General features: G+C 43.4%; 1 protein-coding gene across 2 annotated transcripts in view; it reads right to left on the bottom strand.

Moving 5' to 3' along the window:
- The window catches only part of ZNF292 (zinc finger protein 292), a 110633-nt gene that overhangs the window by 34266 nt on the left and 59397 nt on the right, over positions 1–16970 (bottom strand). For both annotated transcript variants that reach the window (XM_040350070.1, XM_040350069.1), the window contains exon 4: positions 8082–8217. In XM_040350070.1, coding sequence (XP_040206004.1) covers positions 8082–8217 — 136 coding nt within the window. The remainder of the gene's footprint in view (positions 1–8081; positions 8218–16970) is intronic.

Genomic DNA, 16970 nt, shown 5'->3' with positions numbered 1-16970 from the left:
GCTAGAAGATTCCTCAACACCCCCAATATATTGTGAAAGCATGGAGAAAAAAATGGTGGGCATTGCATTTTTTTTTTTTTTTATGTCGTACGATATTTGGGCAAAATTTTCAGGAATAAAAATACTAAATAAGTTTTAGTGCACATAAACAAAATTTTGGTACAATATAAAGACCATTATGCTGAGTAAATGGATACCTAAAATGTCACGCTTCAAAAATTACGCATGCCAGTGGCATAGCAACAAACTGCTGAACCTAAAAAGTCTCCATAGGAGACATTTTAAAAGCCTTTACAGGCCACCAGTTTAAGAGTTCAAAATGGGAGGTCTAGTGTTAGAATTATTGCTTTGACGTTTGTGGAGATACCTCAATGTGTGGTGTGCGATCACAGTTCACACATGCAGGACCTACATGCACGTTCATATCTGCACATAAGCACGAACAGGCGGAGGGCTTTAAATTTTATGTATTTTTTTACATTGTTCTTTAAAAAAAAAAAAAAAAAAAAAGGGTTCACTTTATTGCTTCAAAAGCAGTGACAGGTACTCTTTACCAAGAGATCTGGAGTTTATTAGACCCCAGATCCCTCCTCTGCCCTCAACAGCATCTGATCAAACCCAGATTGGTTTGATCAGATTACAAGCTGGTTAACAGAGGTGAGGAAATTTTCATCTCTTGGTGTTTCATTCCTCACAGTGGGGGGCAGGTATAAATTTGCCTCTTTATCCTCTGTATTTAGCCGGTCAGACAGAATACAACACATGGGCTCCCTGATCGCACAGCAGAGCCCAGAAATGGAACGGCGAGGGGGCCCCCTTCCATGTCCTGTAAAAGTCATCAGGCATTTCTAGAACCCGCTTGGATCACTTCTAGAGGAAAGGCCATCACTGGCAGCAAATTTAAATCAGGATCATGGCTGCAGCAGGGGGTGTGTGGCTGGCTACATTCATCTACATACTAATGCACTGGGTTGATGAGGGCCACCTTTTCTTCTCTTTGATAAAGAAGTCTTTGTAGATCTAGCAACAGCAATGCAAATCTACGGCTAACAAAAAATAGTGCACTACCTTCGCATTTTTTTTTTTTTTTTTGCCAACGCACACAGGAAAACTATTTTTTAGAGAAAATTATTACAACATTAAAAAGGAGCAAGTAAACCCTAATAAACCCTAATAATTTTGTATGCTCCCTTATGATGTGTTAAACATACAATTAGAAGCATTTTGTTGTATCTGTTCAGCAATATCCACTCAGACAGTAAATCTTGTGAGCTGATAACGGTTTGTAGAGAAAAGGAAGAGAGAACAGGAATTTATCAGATAGCAATGCCCCTAGTTATCTCTGTTGACTTCAAAAGCACCTTCCATCACGAGAGGGAGAGGTATTATGTAGTCAAAATCTACTCCCTTTCTAGAGCAAGAAACACTGATCCGCTGAGATACAGTGGTGTTGTCACCTAAGGACAGGAAGTAAGTCCCTGGCAGGATCACTTGACATTTTATAAGCTTTGCAATAGCTGAAATCCTGAATGACATTGTGTTTGTTAACGTGAGCATCTGACACTCAGGTGGTAAAAGCACACACATACTGTCTGCCAGAAAGTGTTGTGATACCACTTCCCATGTAAACACAATGTTGCACTGTGTTAAGGCCCCTTTCACACAGGCGGATAGAATGGTGCTTTTAGCTGCGTATTCTCAAGTTATCTACCGCAGCTAAAAGCACACAATGCTTTCCTAGGGCCCCATTCACACACTGCGTTTTTCTGCGGTTTGGTGCAGATACAAAAAAATAAAATTTACTGCGTCCAGGAACGATTTGGCGCAGCTATCTGCACATAACCGCAGTGCACTGTGTCAGCTGCATTGGGTATGAATTATGAGGGGGAACTCCACGCCAAATTTTAAATAAAAAAAGCGTCTTGGGTTCCCCCTCGAAGAGCATACCAGGCCCTTGGGTCTAGTATGGATTTAAAGGGGAACCCCTACGCCGGAAAAAACGGCGTGGGGGTCCCCCCAAAAGCCATACCAGACCCTTATCAGAGCATGCAGCCCGGCTGGTCAGGAAAGGACACCCCCCCCCTCCTGCACCATAGCAGGCCGCATGCCCTCAACATGGGCGGTGGGTGCTTTGGGGCAGGGGGCACACTGCAGGGTCTTCTTCCAACTTCTCCCACTCTCCGATTCCTTCTGCTGGGCACCTCCGCTGTCTTTCTTCCAGCTCTTTTACCAGCGGCGGCCCGGTCTTCTGTGTTATCTTCTTCCCTCTTCTCTTCTTCCCTCTTCTCTTCTTCCGATGTTGACTCAACGATCTCTCCAGCTGTAATGAATGAATGAATGAATGAAAAATTTATATAGCGCGGCACATGCGAACTGAATCGCCTCTGGGCGCTTGTTGATTAAGTCTCATGCCTTTCAAAAAAGCAGGGTTTTGATCTGCCTTCTGAAAGACAGGTGGTTTTGCTCCAACCGAATGCTGGTTGGTAAGGCATTCCAAAGCCTGGGGCCCTGGAAAGCAAACCTTCTTTCTCCTTTGGACTTGTATTTGGTTATAGGAACCTTGACCAGATTTTGGTCGGTGGAACGCAAAATGCGACTGCAATTGTGCAGTTTGATCTTGTCGCATAGATATCTAGGAGCCTTCCCATGGATGCACTTATGTGTCAGGCAGAGTGCTTTGAATGCAATTCTGTCCTTCACTGGCAGCCAGTGAAGGGATCTCAGTGAAGGTGAGATTGATTCCCAAGATTTTTTCCCAGTCACCAGTCTGGCGGCCGTATTCTGTACGACTTGGAGACGAGCGATTTGGTACTTGGGTAGCCCGAGGTAAAGGGCATTTGCATAGTCCAGTCTGGAATTCACGATTGTTCCCACCACGACTGCTACGTCTTCTTTAGGAATAAATGGAATCAGTCTGCGTAGTAGGCGCATCAAATGGTGCGCCCCGCTGACTACGGACCCTATTTGTGCGTCCATTGTCATGAAGGTGTCAAACGTGACTCCCAGACTCTTGACTTTGGAGCTAGGTGCGATGATTTGTCCCAGAATGGGAGATGGTGTCCAGTTTGTTGTCGGTGGTTTCTTCCGCCTGGCATCAAAGATAAAGAGTTCTGTTTTAGCATTATTGAGTTTGAGATAACTCTTAGACATCCAGTTTTCTATTGAAGAGAGACATTTCTCTAATCTTAGATGATGATCCTTTTTGTGGCAGATGCGAAAATACAACTGCGTGTCGTCTGCATAAGAGTGATAAAGTAGTTCATGGCTACTGATAATATCAAAGAGAGGACGAAGATAGATATTAAACAGCACTGGAGACAAGGGGGATCCTTGGGGGACCCCACATGTCACCGTGCGTTTTTCAGATGTGAAGGATCCCAGTTTCACTGTTTGTGATCGGTTTCCAAGAAACGAGGAGAACCATGGTAAGGCATCTTCTGAGACTCCGGCGACTTCTGTTAGTCGTCTCAGTAGCAATTTGTGGTCTACTGTGTCAAAAGCAGCGCTTAGGTCCAGCAGAACCAGGAGACATGATTCTCCTTCGTCTGCGGCCTCAAGCGCATCGTCCCATATTTTCAGTAAGGCCGTTTCTGTCCCGTGTCCGGGACGGAACCCGGATTGAAATGGATCGAGTAGGTTGTGGGTGTCCAGATGCTGTTGCAGCTGATTTACCACCACTTTCTCCATTATCTTGGACAGAGCATTTAGACCTGTTATGGGACGGCGGTGAGTTGGGTCCATAGGATCCAAATTAGGTTTTTTCAAGATCGGCAGAATTGTGCCCTCTTTCAGCAGGGAAGGCACTATGCCTTCCTTAAATGACTGATTTATAAGCTGCGTGATCGGAGGCGCCAGGATGTCGGCACATTCCTTCAGTAGCTTGGTGGGAATGATGTCATTCGGTGCTGTGCTGTTGCGCAGCAGGCCAATAAATTTTTTTGTTGTATCGATGGAGATGGGTTCCAAAGTGAACTTAGTTGATTGTAGAGGCGTTCGGTCGTTGTTTTGATTGAAGACGGGGCTGAGTGGAGAATTGTTTTGCCGAATACTTACCCGAATTTTCTCGATTTTGTCGATGAAGAAATCCGATAGTTCATTGCAGAACTCTTGGGTGTCTGAAGTGGGGACTTCTAGACATCCCGGATTCATGGTCTGGGTGACCATCCTGAAGAGTTCGCGAGGGCGATTCATTGCGCTGTTAATCACCCTGGAGAAGTGAAGTTTTTTGGCTTTGAAAATTTCCTTGTGGTAGCGCGTAGTTACTGCTTTGTAGATGTTGAGATGGTCTTCTGACGGACTTCTTTTCCAGGAGGCTTCCGCTCTCCTGCGCTCTTGCTTCAATAGCGACAGTTGGTTATTGAACCAGCTGGACTTTTTTTCCCGGCTGCGGAGTTTGCGCTTTGGTGCTGCTAAGTCGGCTGACTGTAGCAGAGCTGCATTAATGGCATCCAAAGTATCTGAGGCTGCTAATTGAGGAGGAATAGCCCCAATTCGGTTTCCCAGGGTAGATCTGAAGAGTTCCGAGTGGAGCTTCCTCTGAGATCTAGCCCAGTGTATTGTCACCGGCTTGGGTACTTTCCTGACTAATGGAGTTCTGGGGATTATGAAGCTGATTGCATGGTGGTCTGTCCATGGCAAAGGTTCATTTCCCACAATGTTAATTTTCAGATTTTGTCTGAAAATTAGGTCGAGTGTGTGACCTGAAACATGCGTTGGTCCGTGTATAAGTTGTTGAAGTCCAAATCCTTCCAGGTGGTTGATGCAGGCATCCGCGATGGGATCCTGTGAGGAGTTAGCCCACAAATTAAAATCCCCGAGCAGCAAAAGGTGCTTACCGCTAAGGGTGTAGGTGGAAATGAACTCCGTTAATGCTGATATCAACTGCGATTTTGGCCCAGGGGGCCTATAGCAGAGGAGAATATGAACAGTCTCCTGAGAGTGAGCTTGAAGTTGAAGCGTAAGGGTTTCCATAAAAGGTAGAGGATTTTGGAGGACCGGTTTAATGATTGCAATATGCGACTTATGAATCACCGCCAGTCCTCCTCCCCTTTGCCCTATTCTATTTTCCGTTAAGATGCGATAGTTTGCTGGCACCAGTTCTCCGAGAATGGTGTTGCAATCGTCCGACAGCCAACTTTCCGTAATAAAGAGGCAGTCTAGATCGTATTGAAGTAAGAAATCATGGATTTCTGATCGGTGTTTAACTGCTGATCTAGTGTTAAGCAAAGCACATGATATGTGCTTGAGCTGTGTTGAATGATTGAAATATTTGATGATCGATCGATGATCGAACCTCAAAAGTTGATCTGATTTTAAAGCTATTGTGGTGGCGGCAGGCAATGTAGTAGCGAATTGTCTCAGACCCCAAATGGTTTCTGGAGAGTAACGCAACTTAACCATTGCTGCCAGTCACCAAGGGCTGGGGTGCGGGCGTAGGGTGAGAGAGGATTCGAGAATCCTAGCTCAAGGGGATTGGGATTTGGTTTTTGGTCCAGAGGAAGGCAAAAAAAACCCTGGGCAAGCTGGCCAATGTGCTGCGGCAGGGAAAAAAAATTCCTTCCTGATCCCTGACGGCGATCGGCACAAAACCCTGGATCAAAAAACTAACGGCTTGTGGAGGGGAAAAAAAGGGGGGGGGGATGCTGGGTGTCACTGCTGCTGGGGTGTACCAAAATAATGGCTGCCAGGCAAAGCACAGGACCCGGGCTGGGGGGGGGCTGTCAGCGTGGTAAAAAAGCTATTTACCGATAAAGTTGCTGAACAGGGGGCCTCTGGGGATGTGGGGGTGAATAGCCAAAGCAAACTGTGCTTAGGAATTAAGGGTAAGGTAAAAACGAGCGGTGCGCCGGTAGGCCGCGGCTGAAGCCGCGGACTTTCCTAAGGTGCGGCGGCCGCGAGATGAAGCAGGCTGGCGCGGGGGTGAAAAAACACCCAAAAACGCCGGAAATACACCCAGGGGGGGTGATTTGGGACCACCAGAAAGCGGGTGGCCGTGCGGGCGATAGATGCCGGCGAAAAGTAGTCTAGAAAGCCGCAGTGTGGGGTCTGTGTGACGGCTGCCCTGATAAGGACGGCCGTCAGAGGATCCCCAGGATATCAGGCCCTGAGAGGCAGGGTCTTACCTGCGGAGGAGAGGAGTCCTTGTGGAGAGCGAGATGCTGATTCCAGGTTCCAGGGAGCTTGTTTCATGGAGCGTCTAGCCTAGCAGCTGCCTGGTCTCTGACTGCCAGGTCTGGGTGGAAGCAGGCTCGTAAGCGGAAGGTCCGAAGCGCCCTACTCCACCGCTGACACTGACTGACTGATCTGACTGACTGACTGACTGACTGTAATGCCTTGTGCGCGCTGAGAAACGATTTATATAGGCCTCTTATGACATCACAGTCCCATCATGCTCCGGGTGACATAAGGGGTGGCGTCGCTGGGTGATATCACCCGGTGACCACGCCCAATGCCTATATAAATCGTTGCGCACCAGGCATTACAGCGGGAGGGAGCGTCGTGTCAACGTCGAAGAGGGAAGAAGATTACGGAGAAGACCGGGCCGCCGCAAGAGAGCGGAGAAGTTGGAAAAAGACCCCCGAAGTTGGAAGGAAGAAGACTGGGCCACCGCTAGCAAAAGAGCTGGAAAAGATAGCGGAGGAGCCCGGCAGAAGGAACCAGAGACTGGAGAAGTTGGAAGACGACCCCCGGAGCTGCCTAATAAAATTACTTGAAAAACCTGTGTAGTGCGTTTTCTTTGACACTTTTTCCCCCAGGTGAATGGATAGGGGTACGACGTACCCCATACTCATTCACATGGGGGGGGGGGGTCGGGATCTGGTGGCTCCCGGATTCCAATAAACCCACCCCGCACACAGACCCCTGACAACCAACGACCAGGAGGCCCTTGTCTTCATCAACATGGGGACAAGGTGCCCCAAAGCACACCCCCCCCGAGGGCATGCGGCCTGGTACAGTTCAGAAGGGGGGCGCTCGCCCCCATCCCCTTTCCTGACCGGCCGGGCTGCATGCTTGGATATGGGTCTGGTATGGCTCTTGGGGGGACCTCCACACCGGTTTTTCGGTGTAGGGTTCCCCTTTAAATCCATACCAAGGGCCTGGTATGCTCTTGGAGGGGGAACCCATGCTGTTTTTTTATTTAAAATTTGGCGTGGAGTTCCCCCTCATGATTCATACCAAACACAGTTCAATATTGTGCCGCAGCTAAATGCAACCGCATGTAAACGCTGCTAATCGCACTGTACAAATGCAGCTGATCGCTGTGCCTAGAGTCTTGTATTCACAGAAAATAACCGTGCTTTTAACTGTGGCAAAACAGCCGTCCGTGTGAAAGGGGCCTTATAGTCACTGGAACAGAGAGCTACTACAGAGGAGCTTCTTGCTGGACCTGGTTTGCCAGCTGGGACCCACAGGAGAAGCGGAGTCCTGGTGCTGTTTCTACATGACACTTTGGACTTCGGTGGTTCAGTACATTTCTTAAAAAAAAATAAAAAAACAGCACCATTTGCTTGTCATTAGTACATTTCAGGTTATGCTCAAACTAAAGCAATCCTAGTTACTGTCCAAAGGAAAGTGTTGGAAAACAAAAAAAAAAAAACCACCACACCTAAAAAGTGTTGCGCTGCTTGTTAACGCAATTCAGAGGTCACTTTTCTAGACACAAGCAATATCAAACTACATAAGCTTATCTTTTATCATGAATACATAACAGAACAATTTATCACTTCCAGTAACCTTACAGGTTCTGTGAATATGCAGTGCTGTATTTCAGCCTTAAGCCCGCACATGAAACACAATACCACACGATTACAGGAAAGGAAACCTTGGCATTCTGTCCGTCAGTGCAATTATCTTAATTGAAATTAAGCTTGGTTGTATGCCCTTGGTATCACACAATGTCAGATTTAGATCTATGATTTGGCTCACACAAGCTAAGAAAATGGGAATTAGTTGTCCAGTCTAGGAAAAAAAAAAAGATAACTGAAGAAGAGTTATAGATGATGAAACTTAGTTTAACAGTGCATATTGTTACACATTAGATATCTAGAGCCCAGAAATAATCAGAAAATTAAAGTTGTTACCCTGGAGGGGGTCCTGGATTTGACTGTTAAGTATGTCGCTCAGAACTGGATCCTTCCACACGCCAGCTTCTTGAGACATGTTGTACAAGAGTAAAAGCTCATGGCTGTCATTTTCAGCTAACCGTTCATGAGCAGCCTAGAAAAGTATTTAAAATTAGGCTTTATTAAACTGAGGACTAGTTTTACCTTTTATTTATATGCACACATTAAAATACAACTAAATAGCATACAAACTTAAAAGTGACATTCCAGTTCTGATTAAATAAATTTCCACTATACATACTGCAAGGATTATCTTCTCTACTACAAGTATTTGGACACAAGACACAACAATTTGGTGCTCATGAATTTGATTTGTTTCTATAAATTTGTAGATGAGTGCATGGCTAGCAATCTAGAAGTGGGCAGTGAACACCCATTGGATTCTTCCTATTCACACTTTAAATATCAGTTATAAAAATAGACGTCTTAAATATACAGTGTATAAATCAAAATTCAGTTAGGTTGTCATAAACCATAAAGATAGATTGTGTACTGATTAGGGGTGTCCCGATACCAATACCAGTATCGGTATCGGGACCGATACCGAGTATTTGCGGGAGTACTTGTACTCCCGCAAATACCCCCGATACCTAAATAGAATACTTGCCCCCACCCATCCCCGCAACGAATGCCGCCGCCGACCCCGTCGCATACCGCAACAACGCCGCCGCTGCATGGTTAAACAGCGTGCGGGGAACATCACAGCTTTCATTTGAATAGCTGTAGTGTTTCCCGCCGCGTATAGACACTCCCCCTTGCTCGGGATCTGTCCAATCCCGAGCAAGGGGGAGTGTCTATACGCGGCGCAGCAGGGAATACTACAGCTATTCAAATGAAAGCTGTGATGTTCCCCGCACGCTGTTTAACCATGCAGCGGCGGCATCTAGGTATGGGGGGACATGGCTGCATATAGGGGGAACATGGCTGGATTTAGGGGGGACATGGCTGCATATAGGGGGGACATGGCTGCATATAGGGGGGACATGGCTGGATATAGGGGGGACATGGCTGGATATAGGGGGGACATGGCTGGATATAGGGGGGACATGGCTGGATATAGGGGGGACATGGCTGCATATAGGGGGACATGGCTGCATATGTGGGGGGACATGGCTGGATATATGGGGGACATTGCTGCATATGTGGGGGGACATGGCTGCATATGTGGGGGGACATGGCTGCATATGTGGGGGGACATGGCTGCATATGTGGGGGGACATGGCTGCATATGTGGGGGGACATGGCTGCATATGTGGGGGGACATGGCTGCATTTGTGGGGGGACATGGCTGCATTTGTGGGGGGACATGGTTGCATTTGTGGGGGGACATGGCTGCATTTGGGGACACATTTAAAAAAAAGTATCGGTATTCAGTATCGGCGAGTACTTGAAAAAAAGTATCGGTACTTGTACTCAGTCCTAAAAAAGTGGTATCGGGACAACCCTAGTACTGATATATGTATAGCTTCACGATGGCTTGAATCATTACCTCAAAAGATCCACGTCACATCTATGGTTGTGACCCGTATGGTATCCTAGTGCATAAAGTAAAAATCCACCAGACTTCTTGTTTGAGTAGCTTCCAATACATGTCACCATCCCTGTGGGATTTAAAAGAGAAGTAGGGCAAAAGCTCTTTAGGCCCCATTTCTTATGGGTGAAAGAACTGTGCTTAGTTCAGTACTCATGTGACCTGTATTCAGCCGATAGTGGGCTGACATGACTCAGCCGGTCCCGGCTCTGGAGTGATCCAAAATGTAGGATCCACCCAGATGCCTGGCGGCTGGCTCAGACTCCAAGTGAGCTGTTGAGCAGCTGAGTCAGCTGCTCCTTCCCATACAACCGCCCAATGCTTTAGTGTGTGCTGGAGTGGCAGAGAAAAGCAAAGCCGGTGACCGACCGTCACTTGCGCTCTTCTCACTGAAAACAAAAAACGAGTGATCAACAGTCTTAACCAATGCTGCATCCCACCTAGGAGAGAATATAAGTTAACCCCCCCCCCCTTACTTATTTTAAAGACACGTCAGACCCAACAGGAACTCATCTTGCCAGCATGTTGCTTTTCTTGGCATTTAAATTGATGGCATCTTTATAATGCTCACCTATTCTTGTTCTGAGAGGTCTAGTTGTGCACCCTATATAGTTGAATGCAATTTATGTGCCCTACCACAAGCTACATGAGTAAATCTATAAATTAATGTTCTGCTTAACGGGATATAATCGCACCTGTGGCGCAAGACCGAATGTTTTGTGCACAATACCAGCATGTATTTAAATTACATTGGTAGGAACATACAGTGGTTAGCCAGGTGTTCCTAATAGGGCTAGATCAAAACATACTAATGGACAACAAACCTTTGGTATTACATGTTATGATATTGGTACAGGAGTCAGCAAAGATTCATTAGGATTGGAACTCAATGTTATAAATCACAAGGTGGATAAAACAGAAGACAATTAAAAATCATGCAGATATACACCAAAGATTCTGAGGCATCATCTGCTGAAACATTCTGTAGAAGCAATTTTTTTTTTTAAATATATTTTTATTAAAAGTATTTACTTAACAGTACAGATTAAAATTGTCACATTAATCCTTAGTAACCAACCGAGTTACCTTGGTTCATGAGATTGTTCTTATAACAATATACAGTGCTTGGTAGCCTGTACCAGCCTACCCCTATCGGGTTCAATCTGTAGGCATGGCTAGGCCTCCAATTGAGTTAACTATTTGTGTCTAGAAAATCATAAATAAACAGAAAATGTATGCACGTATATACATATACGTATATATACACACATATATACAGAAATTAAATGAACTTAACAAAACTTGCTACACAGATCAATAAAGTAGGTCCAGGATAATACTTTACAGCTGGGGTAAGCATATATCTGACTTTGACGTATTTCAAACTTGACAATAGATTAAATATTACACTCTTAAGTATTTGGATGCTCTAGGATGGGTGGTCCAAGCTAACCATTTCTTTCTGAACGTAGTAATGGAATAATTTTTATAAGCCAGCATTAATTCGTATTGGGCCTGTATATTGATTCTAGCTATAACTGTCGATAAGTTGGGCGTGTCTTTGGATTTCCACAGGCTGGTTATAGCGAGTCTTGCTGCTACTAGTGTGTGGAATACAATTGTTCTATATCCTTTAGGATAGATATCCAGATTGATACCTAGTAAAGCTGTGGCTGGGTTTAGTTTATTTAGGATGCCTGTGAGATCTGCTATAAAGGAAGTAATTGAATTCCAGAAGCTATGTAGATTTTTACAGCTCCATATGTGTAAAAGGTTTCCTATCTGATCGTTGCATCTCCAACACTCATTAGACGTTGAGGGATATATTTTCGCTAACTTATATGGGGTCAGGTACCATCTATTTATTATTTTTTGTGCATTGTCCCAGTGTTCAATACATGCTGATGACTTGCTAGCTATATGGATTGCTTTTTTCCATTGGTCCCAGGTAAATTCTTGCTTTAAATCTTTCTCCCACTTAATCATGTGTGCATTTTTGTTGTCAAATGGGTGGGTAGATAGTAGATCGTAAAAGAGAGAGATTCCCTTTATCATTTGTTGATTTTGGCGGGTGAAAAATTGCCATATAATTAAGGGGATTTCTACAGGGTCAGTCAGATTGAACTCTTTTAGTCTGGGGTGTTTCCTCAGTTTGGTTAGAGTGATCTCTTTGTATTGTAAGGGTAGATTTCCGTAAAGATGAAAACCTTCCTTAACCCATTCATCTACAATTAGACGTATTCTACAATAGTTGAGTGCACCTGTCGGTATCAATTTTATTTTATTTTGGATATTTTTAGTTTTTGAAAGTATATGTTTCCAAGCTATTAATGTGGATCTGATACTAAGTAAGTTGGGAATGTTAATCTTTGGAAGTATAGCGTAAGCTATTGCTAGGGCATACAGGTCATGTCTTTTTGTGACTTGTTTTTCTATGTTTAGACATAGTTTATCTTCCCTATTGTTGAACCAATATCTCATCTGATCTAATAGGGTTGCATAGTAGTAGTTTTTGATGTCAGGTAGGTTCATCCCTCCTAAAGATTTTCTGGTTGTTAAAATGGAGAATGCCACTCTGGGTTTTTTCCCATTCCATATGCATTTTTTAAGTTTTGTATTCAGTTGTATGAAAAATTTGGCAGGGATTGGGATGGGTAAGCATCTAAAATAGTATAATATTTTAGGGAGGGTTTGCATTTTAAATGCAGCTATTTTCCCCACCCAGGAAAGTTGTGTTTTTTGTATATTTTGTAGGTCTTTGTTGACTACTTCTAAAAAGGTTGGGAAAATTAACTTCGTATATTTTGGTTGGTGGGTAGGAGAGTTGTATTCCCAGATAGCTTATTGTGGAGTTGTCCCAGTTGAAGTTATTTTCTTTGCGTAAAGTATTAATTAGCATCATAGGGATGTTCATAGGGAGAGCATAACACTTGTTTTGATTTATTTTGTAATACGACACCTCACCAAATCTTTCTAATAATTTGTGAGCTTCTGGCAGGGAAGAAGTAGGGTTAGATAATGTGAGTATAATATCGTCTGCGAATAGCCCTACTTTATGTTCATATCGTCCTATAGTTATACCTTTGATGTCGGGGGTTGATCTTATATACTCTGCAAGTGGTTCTATTGCTAGGGAGAAAATTAATGGGGATAATGGGCAACCTTGTCTGGTTCCGTTAGTAAGGGAGAACGTTTTAGAGATTACACCTGATGTGAATACTTTGGCCGTAGGTTGAGAGTATAGTGCCATAATTGCCGAATGGATAAATCCATGAAATCCAAATTTGGCTAGAGTTGGAGATGTAGGCCCAGTGCATTCTGTCGAATGCCTTTTCAGCATCTAATTCTAAAAGTACGGAGGGAGTTCGATCAGTGTGAATTTGGTCAATTAAGTTAAGGATTCTTCTAGTGCTGTCTGGTGCTTGTCTCCCCTTAGTAAATCTTACTTGGTCTGGTCCTATTAGGTAGGGGGTAATGTTTATCAATCTGTTGGCCAGGATTTTTGCATACATTTTTAGGTCAGAATTTAATAATGAAATTGGTCTATAATTGAGAGGGGATGAGGGGTCTTTGCTTCGGAATTGTTATTATTATTGCTTCCAATAGTTCTTTGGGAAAAGATTTAGAGTTAGCTAGATGATTAAACATGTTAGTTAGATATGGAACTAGAGTTTCTTTAAAGGCTATGTAATATTCCGCTGATAGGCCGTCAGCTCCTGTTTTGTTTTTGGGCAATTCTTTGATTACTTTAAGGGTTTCTTCAGGTGATATTGGTTTATTCAATTGTTCTAAGTCTATAGGGTCAATATTGGGCAATTTTATATTATCTAGGAATTTTGCTATATTTTCCAGGTTAGGTTGGGGTGTATTGCTTTCCTCTTTTAGATTGTATAGTGACTCATAATATTGTGCAAATGTATCTGCTATTTCTTGAGGGTTGATTACTACTTTACCGGAGGTGTGGTGTGCTAGTTTATGGATTTTATTCTTTATTTGGCGTTGGCGGAGTTGGGAGGCTAGTAGTTTCCCTGCTTTGTTGTTCTGGGAGTAGTAGTTAATTTTCATTCTTTTTAAAATTTTGTCTTGATCTGATATCAGAATGGCTCTCAAATCAGATCTTAGTTGAGTAAGTCGGCGATCTAGGTTAATATCTTGGGATTGTTTTTTGTGCAATTCTTCTAATTTGGTTATTTCTTTTAAGATATTATTTATCGTATTGGTTTTCTTTTTTTCCCCCCTTGTTGCTGTCTGTATAAGGAGACCTCTAACATAGGCTTTATGTGTACACCATATAGAGTAGTGCTATTTATCGGTTCTTTATCATTAATTGCAAAAAATTCTTCCAAGTTTTTTTTCAGAGCCAACAAGTGATTCTCCTGCGAAAGAATATAGGTGTTATTCCTCCATATGTAGCTATTGGAGCAAGATAGCCCTTGGTTGATTTCAAGTGTGATTGGTGCGTGATCGGACCAGGTTATATTGTGGATGTCAGCTTTGACAATCTTTGGCAGGAGAAGCTTGTCGACAATGAAGTGGTCTAATCTAGAATAGGATTTGTGAACCTGTGAAAAAAAAGTGAAGTCCCTTTCTGTTGTGTGCAGGCATCTCCATGCGTCATACATGTCTTCCGAGGTAAAGATGGGAGATAAACCTTTTCTGGAGATAGTTCCTTCCTTGGATGTGTCCAAAACGGGGTCCATGGGTGCATTGAAATCACCGCAGAGTATAAGAGTTCCTTCCTGTATTTTTCTTGTTTTCTTGAGAACCTTCCGTATAAATTGGTGAAGATTTTTATTGGGAGCATAGATGTTTACAATTGTGTAGATTACATGGTCTATTGAGGCCACCAAAATTATGTATCTGCCTTGATTGTCGGTTATTAGGTTGATCTGCTTGAAAGAGATAGTGTCCTTAATTGCTGTTATCACTCCTTTTTTCTTTTTTTTTGCAGCTGGATGTGAAGATATGAGGAAATTTATGATGGTTGAATTTGGGAGTTTTGTTTAATGCGAAATGGGTCTCCTGGATGCACATGATGTCACAATCATATTTTAGGGCATCCGTCCACAGAGCTCTTCTTTTGTAAGGACTGTTAAACTCTTTTCGCTGAATGTGAAAGGACTTAAGATTCATTGTAGTTACTTGTGCATTTGCCGTAGGTAGTCAAATATGTTTTATACAGATAGTTTGTAAAGGTAATGGTTTTGATGTAGATATATTTTCCTGCCAGTAGATGGTGGTGTTGGACCAAATATTCAGTATAAGTGATTTTAAAGAAACTAAAAAGTAAAACATAGTCTTGTAACACAAACAGAAGAAAGTAGAAGAAAAAATGAAAGAGTTGCAGGGCAACTCTAGTGTACATTGAACTTGTACTAATTTCCAGGGGGTACAGGGAAATAATATGGGGTAAATGAGGTATTTGGATCCCTGATCTTCAAAGAGAAAAGCCTGGACATATAACTTTAGAGGGGTTTTCAGCTCCAGACATTGCAGCATGTCACTATATACAGGGCATATTATCTTACCATGTATAGAGGGTTCATCTGTGACTCTTCTGCCAGTCTTGAGACATTTTTCCAGGTGCGGATTTATCCGATATGTTGATGTCATCTTTTGGTAGTATGCCCCATGAGCGCAAGATTTTCAGACCTTGCTCCAAGTTGTTGATCGAGTATGAGGTGCCTTTATGGTCTACGAGTATTTTTGTAGGGAATCCCCATTTGTAAATCATGCTGTGATTCCGTAGGATCTTGGTAATTGAGTTAAGGTTTTTGCGTGCTAAGATCGTTTCTTGGGAAAGATCTGCATACAAGATGATACCTGTGTATGGGTCAGGTAGTGGGGAATTTCGTCTTGCGAATTGCATTAGTTGATCTTTCACTTCATAGAAGTGTATTCTGGCTATAACGTCTCTTGGCAATTTTTCTGAGATGTGAGGCGGTTTAGGTAGCCTGTGAGCTCTGTCTATTTCTAGCTCCTGTTGAGGGATTGGTGGAATGAATTTTTTAATCATATCCTTAATAAAGCGTTTCAGTTCTGGTGGTTTAACATTTTCGGGTATGCCTCTGAACTTCACGTTGTTGCGTCTGGCGCGATCTTCTAAGTCCGCCATTTTCATTTTGAGGCGCTGAACTTCATCTTCTAATTCAAAGTGCGAATCGACCATTTCATTGTGTGCAGATGTGAATTCACCCATTTTATTTTCTACATAGTCCATTCTTTCTCCTGGCGCATCAATTTCCTTTTTAGATTTCTGCATGAAATTTAACATGTCATATTGTAGTGCGCCTCTAAGGGAAATTATCATATCTTTTATGGTAGAATCCAAAATGGGTTGTCCCGCTGTGGGAATTGCATTCAATTTCTCGTCATACGGATTTGTGTCTGATATATATTTATCACCTAGTGAGTGATTATTACCTTCATCAGAAGAAATTCTCCTTTTTTGTTTAAGAGGGCTTGTTAGTTCATTTTCTGCATAAGGGGTGCAATTCCACTGCTGTCCACTGTGTGTCACCTCTTCCTCTACTGAGTCAGCTATGTCGTGTTCTGTGCTGAGATGAGGAGGGGGGGGAGACAGCGCCATCTTTAATCCCCTGTGTCCTGGACGGACCGAGGAAATCACTCAGTTTTCGGGGCCCCTCTCTGGTTTTTCGTTTGGCCGACATGTCCACTGCGTTCCTGCTGCTGTCCAGATTCAAGGTATGTCTCCAGGGCTTTATAGTTGCTTTGTGTGTTGCTCAGGGATGTCCGTGATTATGGAGCTCCCTCACAGTGCAGCCAGCTTGTTCTGCAGCTAGCCACGCCCCCTCTGTAGAAGCAATTTTGATAAATTAAAGTTATGTGGAAAGAGCACTGTATGGGATGGCAAAAATATACCAGAGGGGTTGCAGGATCGAGAGATCGAGAGATAGAGGGGGAGATCGAGAGAGCGATCGAGAGAGCGATCGAGAGAAGGAATGTTGCTGATAACGCTCAAAATTGACGCACTTAAAACTTTGGTTACACAATATCTAAGTATTTAGCATACATTGCATGACCATCATGATATCTTCAATTAAAGACCTGGAACAGGAGATTAATAAAAGGACACAAAACTATGCAAGTTCCTGCAAGACTATAATGATAGAAATAAAACAAAAAGGTCTGGGAATTTGTTGGATTTCTTCTTTAAAAGTCAAGAAATAGTCAGTGGGTCAAGTACAGCTCACCGGCCAGGAACTGAACTGCCAGATACCAGGACATTAGGATAAGCTAGGCAGGCTCAGGCCCCATTCACACACAGCGATTTAGGATCGCAGGCAGAATTGCTA

This window comes from Rana temporaria, chromosome 4, assembly GCF_905171775.1.
Source record: "Rana temporaria chromosome 4, aRanTem1.1, whole genome shotgun sequence".
NCBI classification, from domain to species: domain Eukaryota; kingdom Metazoa; phylum Chordata; class Amphibia; order Anura; family Ranidae; genus Rana; species Rana temporaria.
The sequence above is the reverse complement of the archived record's forward strand: the minus strand, read 5'-3'. Positions and strand labels throughout refer to the sequence as shown.